This window comes from Pseudophryne corroboree, chromosome 2 (assembly GCF_028390025.1).
Source record: "Pseudophryne corroboree isolate aPseCor3 chromosome 2, aPseCor3.hap2, whole genome shotgun sequence".
Taxonomy (NCBI): domain Eukaryota; kingdom Metazoa; phylum Chordata; class Amphibia; order Anura; family Myobatrachidae; genus Pseudophryne; species Pseudophryne corroboree.
Window position 1 is genome coordinate 480,517,605 of NC_086445.1, and position 14,182 is coordinate 480,531,786.

Consider the following 14,182-nt stretch of genomic DNA (forward strand, 5'->3'; position numbering starts at 1 on the left):
GACACATCACTCTCACATGCAGTGCCAACAAATACAAAAAGGCCAAAGGTTCACCCTTTTTTGCAGGTAGGGGAATAGGAAAAGGAAAGAAATCCGCAGCGTCTCCCGGATCGCAGGAGCAGAAGTCCAGCCCTGCTTCTGCCAAATCTGCAGCATGACGCTGGGGCTCCCTTGCGGGAGTCCGCTCGGGTGGGAGCACGTCTGAAACTTTCTGTCAAATTTGGATTCAATCTGGCCTGGACCCATGGGTATTACAATTAGTGTCCCATGGGTACAAACTAGAGTTTCAAGACGTCCCCCATGCCGATTTTTCAAATCGACCTTGCCAGCTTCTCTTCCAGAAAGAGAGGCAGTAACAACGGCAATTCAAAAATTATGTCAGGATCAGGTCATTGTCCTGGTACCCTTGTCACAGCAAGGAGAAGGTTTTTATTCAAGCCCCTTCGTAGTTCCGAAGCCGGACGGCTCGGTCAGACCGATTTTAAACCTGAAAAATCTGAATCTCTACCTGAAAAGGTTCAAGTTCAAGATGGAAGCCCTGAGGGAGTGATTTCCAGTCTGGAGAAGGGGGACTTCGTGGTGTCAGTAGACATAAAGGATGCTTACTTGCATGTTCCCATTTATCCTCCTCACCAAGCTTATCTGAGATTCGCAGTACAGGATTGCCATAACCAGTTCCAGACATTGCCGTTTGGACTCTCCATGGCACCGAGGGTATTCACCAAGGTGATGGCGGAGATGATGGTCCTCCTTCTGCAAAAAGGAGTCAATATAATTTCTTATCTGGACGATCTCCTGATAAAAGTGAGATCCAGGGAACAGTTGGTGCAGAACATCGCACTCTCCCTGTCAGTACTCCAACAACACGGTTGGATCATGAATTTTCCAAAGTCGCAGTTGAAACCGACGACAAGATTGTCCTTTTTAAGGATGATTCTGGACACAGAAGTATGGAGAGTATTTCTTCCAGTGGAAAAGGCTCTGGAAATCCAGAAAATGGTCAAACAAATATTGAAACCAACAAGCGTGTCGATCCATCAATGCATTCGGTTGTTGGGGAAAATGGTAGAGTATTCCAGTGGGACCTGTTGGACAAGTGGTCCGGATCCCACCTACACATGCACCGGAATAATTCTGTCCCCCAAAGCCAGGATTTCGCTCCTGTGGTGGCTACAAAGTTCTCACCTACTAGAGGGACGCAGGTTTGGTATTCACGACTGGGTCCTAATAACCACAGATGCAAGTCTCCGAGGCAGGGGAGCTGTCACACAGGGGGAAAAGCTTCCAAGGAAAATGGTCAAGTCAGGAAGCCTGCCTTCACATAAACGTTCTGGAATTGAGAGCCATTTACAACGGCCTTCTACAAGCGGTACATCTTCAAGATCATACCGTGCAGATCCAGTCGGACAATGTAACAGCAGTCGCGTACATAAACAGGCAAGGCGAAACGAAAAGCAGAGCGGCAATGGCAGAGGTGACAAGGATTCTCCTCTGGGCAGAAAGACATGTAAGAGCTCTGTCAGCTATTTTCATTCCGGGAGTGAACAACTGGGAAGCAGACTTCCTCAGCAGACACGATCTCCATACAGGAGAGTGGGGCCTCCACCAAGAAGTCTTCGCAGAGGTGACAAGTCTTTGGGGAGTTCCTCAAGTAGACATGATGGCATCTTGTCTAAACAAAAAGCTTCAGAGATATTGTTCCAGGTCGAGAGACCCTCAAGCAATAGCAGTGGATGCACTGGTGACCCAGTGGGTGTTTCGGTCGGTATATGTTTTCCCTCCACTTCCACTGATTCCAAAAGTTCTCAAAATAATAAGAAGAACAAGAGTTCGAGCAATCTTCATTGCCCCAGACTGGCCAAGGATGGCTTGGTATCCAGATCTTCAGGAGTTGCTCATAGAAGATCCTCGGCCTCTTCCTCCTCGAGAGGACCTACTACAGCAGGGGCCGTGTGTGTATCAAGACTTACCGCGGCTATGTTTGATGGCATGGCTGTTGAGCGCCAGATCCTAGCCTGAAAGGGTATTCCCAAGGAAGTCATCCCCACTCTTATTCAGGCCAGGAAAGGAGTAACGTCCAAACATTACCACCATATTTGGAGAAAATATGTGTCTTGGTGTGAATCCAAGAATGCTACTACGGAAGAGTTTGAGTTGGGACGTTTTCTCCATTTTCTGCAGGCTGGTGTGGATGCGGGCCTTAGATTGGGGTCAATCAAGGTCCAGGTTTCAGCCTTATCAGTTTTCTTTCAAAAACAATTGGCCTCCTTTCCAGAAGTTCAGACGTTCGTGAAAGGGGTTCTGCACATCCAGCCTCCATTTGTGCCTCCAGTGGCACCATGGGACCTTAATGGGGTGTTGCAGATCCTTCAGTCAGATTGGTTTGAACCTCTGCAGGAGATAGAATTGAAGTTTCTCACTTGAAAAGTGGGTATGCTTTGGCCTTGGCATCTGCAAGGTGGGTGTCTGAGTTGGGGTTGTTTTCAGCATGTTGCTGTAAATGGTTCATGCCTGTTGGCGTGTGTTATGTTGAATGCCATGTTGTTCGGCATGGTTGAGGTGTGAGCTGGTATGAATCTCACCATTAGTATAAAAGTAAATCCTTTCCTCGAAATGTCCGTCTCCCTGGGCACAGTTCCTATAACTGAGGTCTGGAGGAGGGGCATAGAGGGAGGAGCCAGTTCACACCCTTGAAAAGTCTTAAAGTGCCCATGGCTCATGCGGAACCGTCTATACCCCATGGTCATGAAATGGACACCAGCATCCTCTACGGACTAGGAGAAAAGGATTTACCGGTAGGTATTAAAATCCTGTTTTCATTTCTCTTTAGGTCTCATTAATGTTGTGGAGCTTGGTGCACAGGCCATAATCCTACAGTTGGCCACTCTTGCTTGCGTGGTAAGTCCTTTATGTTGTCCTTGAAGCAGGCAGTGTTATACACTGAGAAAATCTCTTAATCTTATAAAAGCAACTTCACTCTCTAGGTTTTTATAGTTGTTAATGGCAACCTTTATACAGATGTAGCCACCTTTATCTTGACCGATTCTCCGCCAAGACGGACGTTTAGTCACGCTAAGGCGATAGCTGAGTTTAATCACAGGCAGGCGCATTGAGGCGATTCTAGATACTCAGCATGCATTACACATCTCAACCACTGGGTGGCTAATGCTCCACTAATCCAGTACTTTCGATCGTACAGTATAGTGGCGGATTGATCTACAGCTCTGGCAATTGGTCAGTGACGACTGTAATGTTAATACTGTAGGCGTAACGGGAGGCGGTGGAAAAAGATGGTGACCTACACTGTGCTTTTAAAATACATGTACAGTACATGAGCGTCTGAGTTCCCTAAGGCATAATGGGAATGGTGGGCTAGCGGGAGGCGGTGGAAAATACCGTGCTTTACAAATGCGAGCGTCTGAGTCCCCTAAGGCATAAACCAACACCAATGGGGAGGGGGCCGGGCGCTGTTTGCTGCACTTTTACACATGACATTGGGAATCTCTCATGAGGCGTTGTGGGCTAGCGATGAAGGCTCCCACCTCCCACGCTGGGGGTCCAGGGTTCGAGACCTGATGTGCCTTTTTTTTTTTAAATTGTAATAATATACTGTATTATTTTATTTTCATTGTAAGACAGTCAATGGAAAGGTGCACACAAGTTACATATAGATCAGAGTACATCTGCAGGAGCGATTCTTTACGCTAAATGCAATTACACAGCGGCAATGAGTAGAAATGAGTGTATTCTGACGCAACGAATTGAGCAAAACAGTACAGTAGATCTTCGGCGTTTGTGTATTGCACAGGACCTGAATTCCCTCCCTGTCTACTGCATGATCTGTGCAGGCTCCCAGGGGGGAAAGGCGATGGGGGTAGGGGGAGACGATGGAAAATACCGTGCCTTTGAAATGTAATTATATGAGCGTCCGAGTCCCCTATGGCATAAACCTACACCAATGGGAAGGAAGTGCCAACCTTTTTTTTTATGTGTTCCCGTGACATTCTCTTTAATATTTTTTTTCTCTCTAATACATCCAATGGAAGGATGCACACAAGTTTCACATAAATCAGAGTAGATCTGCAGGAGCGATTCTTTAAGCTAAATGCATCTACACAGCGGTAATGAGTAGAAATGAGTGTATTCTGAGTGAGCAAAACAGTACTGCAGATCTTCGGCGTTTGTGTATTGCACTAGACCTGAATTCCCTCCCTGTCCACTGCATGATCTGTGCAGGCTCCCAGGGGGGAAGGGCGATGGGCTAGCAGGAGGTGGTGGAACATACCGTGCTTTACAAATGCGAGCGTCTGAGTCCCCTAAGGCATAAACCAACACCAATGGGAAGGAAGTGCCAACCTTTTTTTTTTATGTGTTCCCGTGAACAAGCACACACAGCTAATTAGTACCCTAAGAGAACATACTGTACAGAGATACTAAGTACGGTGATTTGGCATCCAGGAACTTACTGAGGAGCTTTTATCTCTCTCCATTATACATAGAAAGATTAAACTTGCTGCTGTACGTTACAAGCTGTTCGTGCTAATTAGTACCCTAATAGAACATAGAGTACAGAGATACTAAGGACGGTAATTTGGTACCCAGGAACTTAGGGAGAAGCTTTTATCTCTCTCCATTATACTTAGAAAGATCACAATGGAGAGAGATTATAGCTCCTCCCTAAATTCCTGGATGACAAATCACTGTACTTAGTATCTCTGTACAGTATGTTCTACTAGTGTACTAATTAGCACGAACAGCATGTAACGTACAGTGGCAAGTGTAATTTTTCTAATATAATGGAGAGAGATAAAAACTCCTCCCTATGTTCCTGGATGTCAAATTACCATGCTTAGCATTTCTGTACAGTATTTCCTATCTAGCCAGAAACCCTGCATCCTGTGCAAGCTAGGCGGACAACTGGAGGGGACCCAAAACACGGTTGCTTCCCGTTTCCCTTTCCAGTGTTACATAAACTAGTGGTTGGTCTGCCCCGAACCCCAAGAGTCTCCTCTTTTGTATGGTACCAGTCCTGAGTCTCTGGGACACCCAGAACCAGAGATATCAGTACGCAAAGTGGACCCATTTTCCCATAGACTATAATGGGCCCGTTAATTCAGACCCACCATGGGTTCCGACGCTTGCCATGAGCCTTGTGGGGGTCACATAAACTTGGGGTTGGTACCCTCCGGTAGCTAATTGTCTCCCCTTCCATACCAACCTAGCGATGAAGGCTCCCACCTCCCATGCTGAGAGTCCCAAAGTGCCAACCTTTTTTTTTATGTGTTCCCGTGACATTCACCTTATTATTATTTTTTCTTTATTATACATTCAATGAAAGGGTGCACACAGGTTTCACATAAATCAAAGTAAATCTGCAGCAGCGATTCATTCCGCTATATACAAATACACAGCGGTAATGAGTATAAATTAGTGTATTCCGACGCAACTAACTGAGCAACACAGTACTGTAGATCGTTGGCATTTGTGTATTGTACCTGACCTGAACTCCCTCCCTGTCCACTGCATGACCTGTGCAGGCTCCCAGGGGGGAAGGGCGATGGGGGTAGGGAGAGGCGGTGGAAAATACTGTGCTTTTGAAATACAAGTATTAGCGTCCGAGTCCCCTAAGGCATAAACCAACACCAATGGGAAGGAAGTGCCAACCTTTTTTTAATGTGTTCCTGTAACATTCACTTTATTATTATTTTTTTTCTTTGTTATACATTCAATGGAAGGGTGCACACAGGTTTCACATAAATCAGAGTGGGCGGGGGATTTTCCTACATACAGTAGTATACTGTTGCACATGTCTTGTAACCTGATCGGAACTCCCTCCCTGTCTACTGCATGTACTTTGCAGGCTCCCAGGGGGGAAGGGGAAAGTGGGATGGGGGTAGGGTGAGGCAGTGGAAAATACCGTGTTCTAAGAAAAGGCATAATCAAAACCATGGGGAATTTTGCGGTATATCGTTATGTGCAATGACCTCACTTATCCGTATCACCCCTGTGTATTTTAGCTAGGGGATTCTGACGCTCCTTCAGCATTGCCCCGTGACCTACCAAATCTGTGCTGTTACTTGCTCCATAGCCGAGGGCCTCCATTGGGCGAGGAGTCACAGGCGGTAGCCATTTCAATTGAGTCTGCCCTGCTAAAGAATTGTATGTGTACCGTATGGTGTGATAAAACTAAATATTTATCTTATAACATTTACTATATGTGGGTAAGAGACTCAGTACGCAATTGGCGTATGGGGTACCATAAGGGTACGCACTTAGTGTAGCAGACGCTTAGCCGTGGTCGAGACGCACATGCTGCACGCTCGCTCACAGCTTAACGCTTGGTGTCGAGCACGCTATAGGCGGCCGACTACCGTAATGCTACGCTACCAGCGTAGCGGACGCTCGTGACCACGAAGGGAACACGAGCGGCGCAGACGCTCACGGGATGACACTCAGTAAACCTTGTATGCAACACACTGAAAGATTGAGTTTGTACTGTAAACCTTGCTACTGAAATACTGTAGCGATATAACGCTGCTTAACCTTGTTAATACAAAAGCTGCTTGAGCGATTGAGACGCTCCGAGTACCCTCAGTAATGTAATAAACACACAATACCTTGCTAAGGTTCCAACACCTTTACTAACAATATCTAGCTATGTGAAAAGGGGAAAACCGTTAACAGTTCATACACTACAGGCTAACATCAATATCTAAGCAGAATAACTACACATATACAATATACAACAGTTTAACAATAACAGAGAGAGAGAGATAGTATGGCAAATACAAACAGAGAATAAGTTGGTTACAGAGAATAACTTACACACTGGGAACTATCACTGCGCAGTCCTAGTACCAGCTCTCTAGTTAGTCAATGATGAAAACCGTTGTGGAGAGAAGACTGAGCTGGCCAGGCTGGCTGTTCTTATATACACTGCGTACAGTACACTACAAAGGGACCTATAATCTCATTGTTCATTGGACACAGGAATGTCTCCCCGCATTATAACAAAAGGTCATAGGTTAGTTTGAACAGGTGGGCTGTGACTATATCGAACTGCTCAGGTGGGAGGGAATCTCAGGATTCCCGCCGCATGGATAATGAACCGCAAATATAGCAAATGTCCAGAAACTACTAATAGACATAACTATACGCAGGAGCGATTAATCTTTACCTAACCAGCACCGGATTGTTTCTAATAAAATGTTCTTTAGTTAGGTACCAAACACCACTGCTCAAACCCTGTCTGACCCTTCGTATCATGCAAAGAGGAACTCCTCTGTCCAGCGACCAGTTACAATAAACAAACTTTCAGTTATTATTAAGGGGAACATTACCTATAAAACATACTATTTGGATTTACTATGTAACATTTGAGTCGCCCTCTAGACGCACACAAACTCTACCATAAATGCACATACCACGCGCTCTAGCGCATGGCAGAGGAGGCGCCGTCACGCAACTGCGAATATGCGCACGCACGGGAGAGAATGTGTACGTGCAGCGGGCAAGCGCATGGGGTGAATATATGGCAACGTGTAGCATGATATTTTTCCGACTTTGACAGTCCACCCTTTGGCAGTCATCAATAACTGCCACTTCCAAAACAAAACAGAAAAATATATGTCATCATGTAAATACCTTTTTTATGATTGGGTGAAGGGAGGAGAGGAGAAGGTGGGAAAAAGGTATGACCTAGTGAGATAGTAGAAGCATGTGTGTATGAATCCATGTTTGAGGGGTCATGTATCATCGTGCCGTACGTGTTTTAAATCAAGCTTTGAGGTATTGCGAAGTATACATTTGAATCCTTCTTATCCCGTGTCAGGGATCTGTGGATGGGCTGTCAAACTCTACCGAGCTTTTTTCGGCTTTTGGTTGCAACAAATGGGGAGCACATTTAGTTGATGATACATGAAGGGGGGGAACATGTGAATGCTGATATATGTGTCTATATTCCCTATCGACTATGTGTGTCATTACCTGGAGGTTGTAGAGATGAGGATAAGAAACAATCGTTATAAATGCAGTCGTAAACTATGTGAGTTTAAATAAACAGTCGCCGATTGAGGTCTTGTCTGATGTCTTGTCTTGATGTACATGTTGTCTGATGTCTCTCGGTGCTTTTGCTATAAATAGCGAGCAAAAGTTGTTCCATTGTCCATAAAATTACAGTCTCTAAAGTATTGGGCTATCGTAAAGGTTAAAGTCACTAGGGATATTGGGGGCTTGTAGCATAGTTCATCAATGGTCTGTATAAAAGAGGTTGTTAAATTCTTCTTCCAAGCGGATGTCTTTGTACCTTGGAGGAAAACAAAGGAGAAACGGGTGAAAGAAACGGACCGTGGAATCACATTTTCATCACAACATTGTCTCTATCGTTGGGTCATAAATCAAATTAGTTGTTGTTATTACAGTGTCTTCGCTCCTCAGACTCATCACTCTGGTACTACCTTTACACTTCGTTAAAGTCCGAACGCATCTAAATATCAGGCCAACCAATATGACAACTCCCAGAATACACAAGAGAAATTTTCCTACATCCATTATAATACCTTGGGTCCATTCTCCTAAACCAGAGAACCAGTTTCGTGGGTTCAACCATGACACCCAACTGGTCAGCTCATTACCCACAGCAGCGAATGTGAGATTGTGTTTCCTTCGAAACTCCCACTTTAATTGTAAAATGTCATCCATCTTTTGGTCTATGACCTCGACCGGGTCCTCCGTGCTGTTTGTAATGTACGTGCAGCACTTTATTCCATACTGAGTTGCTAGGGTAACACAATACCCGCCTGTCACAGCTGTGAGGTAATTGAGAATCATCCTATGCTGAACCAGTTCTGTTTTGTAGGCTTGTAACTCTTTCCCAGTGTACCTGAACGTGTCGTCATACATTTCGGTGATATTGTCTAACAAGTTCGCTAGCGCAGATATATATTTATAATTTATCACTCCTCTGGCGGTACGAGTGATATCTAACGCGAGTAGGAATTGAATCCCGGTGGATTCATGGATCAGATCAGAGGGCGAGTGCTCTGTCCTCTCTATCAGGTGCCTTTTAACGATGTGCTCGTAATGAGTGTGAGTATAAGGAGCTTGGGCACTGCGGTGAATATCTTTCATTTTGTTATGGGTTACAGTCATTACTTCAGGCAGTACTTTTCCAATGTAACACAATCCCTCTGAGTTTGGGGCAAGCCACTTATACGCCTTTCTCCCACATATGAAATATGCATCATCGGGGAGAACATATGGCACGGAGTATGACATTACCATGTTACAAATTTTCCATGTGAAATCTCCTAACCCTAACTCTCCCATCTGTCTAGTACACGTATTAGGTTGTACGATATGTGCTCAGTATCCTGGTGATACTTCTCCAACTCGCATGGTCCTACTTCCTAGAGTATACCTATACCGGAAATATTTTCCACTGTTGGCGATCTGGCGTATAAGTTCTGTGTCTATGGGCATTCTATCGGCTCTATATGAAAATGTCATAGTTTGATTACTCCATGACACTTCCCAATATCCCGGCTTTCGGGGATTGGAAATGTTAAAGCATACTAAAGACCTATCCACATGATACTGGTGGAGCTTCAAACTAGGAGGACTAGAGATATTAAACCTCTTGTCCACCGGCCTCCCACCACTTAACTCAAGTACCTCTCCTACAGTTAAAGGGAATGGTACTAGTCCTGATTTGCTATGACCTTGAGGTACTTGAGAGCATACCCAACAGTCTGTCTGATTTAACACTTTACCCACTAAGGAGTGATAGTCACTCAATGGATGCCGGTCCATGTGGACATTAAAACTGGACTGACATTTCTTGATGCACCCATCCTCAACTATATTGTCACAATGCCTACAGATGCAGTTCTCTTCGGCTAACAATCCTTCACAATTCCTTCTATTGTCAATGCTACCAGATCGTTTTCTGATACTCGCCTTTACTCTGAGATTATGTCGCTCTTGGAAATTTACGCCTCCATCCTGGTCATCAGAACCCATTCCCGATCCTTTCTCGACCTCCATGGTACTCTCACCGAAACAGACTGCTCTGGTCAACATCATGGTCAACAGGAAAATCCGGATCACAGTCTCTTGAAGCAAGTCCATCTTAGAGGAGTAAAAGGAGAAAAATAAGAAGGGGGAAGGGAAATAGGAGGGAGATGGGAACTGGAGAAAATAACAAATGGGGAAAAGAAATCTGGTTCGACAAACGCCTCCGATCTTATTATTCTCAGCGCTCAGGTGTCGTCTCAATCTTCCCGGAACAGACACTCTAGTGATATAACCTCTACCGTCTGTTCTTTATCACGGGACCTCACTGGGTCAGCAACCTTTTTACAATGAGACGAATGGACCCAAGTCTCTCTCTCTGCAACCTTCAATGCTGTTGTGCTGGTCAATAAGACTTGATATGGTCCTTCCCATCTGTCAATAAGGCAACCTGAGCATAGAAAATTCCGTATCATTACATAATCCCCAGGTTCAATGTCATGACAGTTACTGTCTGGTAAATCAGGAATCACCAACTTTAGATTATCATTCTGATTCCTCAATTGCTTACTCATTTTAACCATATACTTTACGGTTACTTCATTGTTACATTTCAAATCATCCTGGGGGTTAATCATAACATGGGGTTGTCGACCAAACAGAATTTCAAAAGGAGACAGATTAAGAGGGGACCTGGGAGTGGTTCTGATGCTGTATAATACGATTGGCAAAGTTTCGGGCCACAACAATCCTGTTTCAGCCATTACCTTGCTTAATTTGTTTTTAATAGTGCTGTTTACTCTTTCCACTTTCGCACTCGCCTGGGGGCGGTACGGAGTGTGCAGCTTACTATTAATTCCCATCAACTTACACATTGTTTGAAAGACTTCACCTGTAAAATGGGTACCCCTATCACTCTCAATGATTCTAGGGATACCATACCTGCACACAAATTCCTGCACAATTTTCTTTGCAGTAAACACAGCGGTATTTGTGGCCGCGGGAAATGCTTCAACCCAATTTGAGAACACGTCAATACAAACCAATACATATTTTAAATTTCTACAAGGTGGCAATTGTATGAAATCAATTTGTATTACCTGAAAAGGGCCATCTGTCGGAGGGATATGGGATGGCTCTGTCGGTATTGCCTTTCCGATATTCTTCCTCAAGCAGGTGAGACATGTCATCGCTCTTTTACCCGCATGGGAAGAAAATCCTGGGGCGCACCAATAAGCTCTTACCAACTTACGCATTCCTTCTTTGCCTAGATGAGTCAGCCCATGTGCCGCCTCCGCTAGACTTGGAAGGTATGCTCTGGGTGCCACTGGCTTACCCTGTCCATCTGTCCAGAGTCCTGAGGACTCCTGGCCATATCCTTTTGACCTCCAAACTGCCTTTTCTTGTGGTGAACACAAATTTTGCATTTCATATAATTTCTGTGTGTTTACAGTATCAAATACCATCAGTTGTGTACTGTCTGTTTGTATGGGGTTACCAGCTGCTGATTTAGCAGCTTCGTCTGCTTGGCTGTTACCAAGTGATACCGGGTCTTGGCTATACGTGTGAGCTTTACACTTGATAACAGCCACTCTGTCGGGTTCCTGTATCGCTGTTAGAAGTCTTTTGATGTGGGCTGCATGCGCTACTGGTGTGCCGGCTGCCGTCATGAAATTTCTGAGGCGCCATAGGGCCCCGAAATCATGGACTACTCCGAAGGCGTACCTAGAATCTGTGTAGATATTGGCTGACTTGCCTTTAGCCAGTTCGCATGCTCTGGTTAGGGCAACCAGTTCAGCAACTTGTGCTGAGTGTGGTGGGCCTAGCGGTTCCGCTTCTATGGTACCTTGGTCATCTACGACTGCGTATCCAGTACACAAGTCTCCCGAGTCCGTCTGTCTGTGACAACTACCGTCAGTGTAGAAAGTAAAATCTACATCTTCCAGTGGGTTGTCACTGATGTCAGGCCTTGCCGTGAAATTTTGGGCCAAATATTCCATACAATCATGTGTGTCGCTGTCCTTACTAAATCCTCCTTCACCATCACTCTCATCCTCCACCCTTTGTGGCTGTCCAGGCACACCTGGGAGATATGTTGCAGGATTTAGTGCGCTGCATCTCCTTATGGTGATGTTTACGGGGGCCATCAATGCCAATTCCCATCTTGTAAACCGCGCTGATGAGACGTGTCTGGTTTGGGCAGAATTCAGTAAAGCTGACACTGCATGTGGTGTATGAATTGTGAGGTTGTGTCCTAGCACAACATCTTCGCTTTTACTTACTAGCAATGCTATTGCTGCAACGCTTCGCAAGCATGTGGGGAGGGATCGCGCTACCGTGTCTAGCTGAGCGCTATAGTAGGCTACCGGCCTGCTGGCATCACCATGCTTCTGGGTTAAGACACCTGCCGCGCACCCAGCACTCTCTGTTCCGTACAGCTCAAAGGGTTTTCCAAAATCTGGCATGCCTAATGCTGGTGCCTGCGTTAGGCACTGTTTAAGTCTCTCAAATGCCATCTCAGACTCGTCTGTGTGCGAAATCCGATCAGGTTTGTTTGAGGAGACCATCTCCTGTAAAGGCAAGGCTAGTATGGAAAAACCTGGGATCCAGTTACGGAAATACCCACACATTCCTAAAAACGTTCTAATCTGTTGCTGGGTTTGTGGCAGGGTCATGTCACGAATTGCTTGAATTCTATCAGCGGTAAGGTGTCTCAGTCCTTGTGTTAGGCAGTGTCCCAAATACTTCACCCTGGTCTGGCATAATTGTAACTTATCTTTGGAAACCTTGTGTCCTGTGTCTGAAAGATGAAACAGGAGTTGTTTCGTATCTCTCAGGGACGCTTCTAGTGAATCAGAACACAGCAGTAAATCATCCACGTACTGTAGTAATACTGATCCACTCTCAGGTTGGAAAGACTGTAAACAATCATGCAAGGCCTGAGAGAAAATACTTGGACTGTCAATGAAACCTTGTGGTAATCGAGTCCAGGTGTACTGAACTCCTCTGTATGTAAATGCGAATAAGTATTGACTGTCAGGGTGCAGAGGTACCGAGAAGAAGGCGGAGCAGAGGTCAATCACAGTGAAAAATTTGGCAGTGGGAGGGATTTGCATAAGGATGACAGCTGGATTTGGCACCACGGGGAATTGACTCTCAACTATTTTGTTGATCCCTCTTAGATCCTGCACTAATCTGTAACCCCTCCCCCCACTCTTTTTAACAGGGAAGATGGGACTATTGGCAGTGCTGGATGTTCTTACCAGAATGCCCTGTTGTAGCAAGCGCTCTATTACAGGGAAAATTCCTAACTCCACCTCTGGCTTCAGAGGGTATTGTGGGATTTTTGGAGCTATCCTACCATCTTTTACTTGTACAACTACTGGGGCTACGTTTGCCATTAATCCAGTGTCTTGTCCATCCTTGGTCCAAAGTGATTCCGGTATCTGGGAAATCATTTCCTCTACCTTGGACGGACACCTATTTACAACAACAGTGTGGGACATTAATCTTGTTGGGGAGTCTAGCATATCCTGCACTTCCTGAGCGTGGTTTTCGGATATGTCCAAGAACACACCTTCAGGAGTACAATATATGACACATCCCATTTTGCACAGTAAATCTCTCCCTAGGAGATTAGTCGGAGCCGATGCAGCCAGCAGAAAAGAATGCTTGGTATGCAAAGGCCCTATCGTAATCTCTGCAGGTTTGCTTAAAGGGTAGTGCTGTACTACTCCTGTTACTCCCATGGCTGGAATTGTTTTACCAGTGGTTCTCAAGCCCACGGTCGAATTTATCACTGACTTGGCCGCCCCCGTATCTACAATGAAATTTAGAGATTTACCAGCTACATCAATTGTGACCTCAGGTTCATTTCCAAGGCTCGCAATTCATTTCACTGGCTGCAGACTACAGGTGTGGCCCCACCCCTATTGTATGTGGTGGCCTCCATGCATTGCGCTGGCAGCTATTACCTGTGAAGGGGGTAAATGGGAACTATCAGAGACTTGCCAGTCTCTTCTTGGGGGATACCTTTTTGTTTCCCCTGCGTGTGGCTCATAACTCAGTCTCTGCGGTCCTTGATCCCAATTTCGTGTGTCATGTCGTTGTCTGATATGATTTTTGTGCATTTTTCGATCTACAGTCTCGTGCAAAATGTCCCTCTTTGTGA

The 14,182-nt window shown here is 45.3% G+C and overlaps 1 protein-coding gene across 2 annotated transcripts in view; it reads left to right on the forward strand.

Annotated features, from left to right (window-relative positions):
• LOC135029510 (multidrug and toxin extrusion protein 2-like) overlaps positions 1 to 14,182 on the forward strand; it is a 220,671-nt gene that overhangs the window by 115,973 nt on the left and 90,516 nt on the right. For both annotated transcript variants that reach the window (XM_063953858.1, XM_063953859.1), the window contains exon 8: positions 2,831 to 2,898. In XM_063953858.1, coding sequence (XP_063809928.1) covers positions 2,831 to 2,898 — 68 coding nt within the window. The remainder of the gene's footprint in view (positions 1 to 2,830; positions 2,899 to 14,182) is intronic.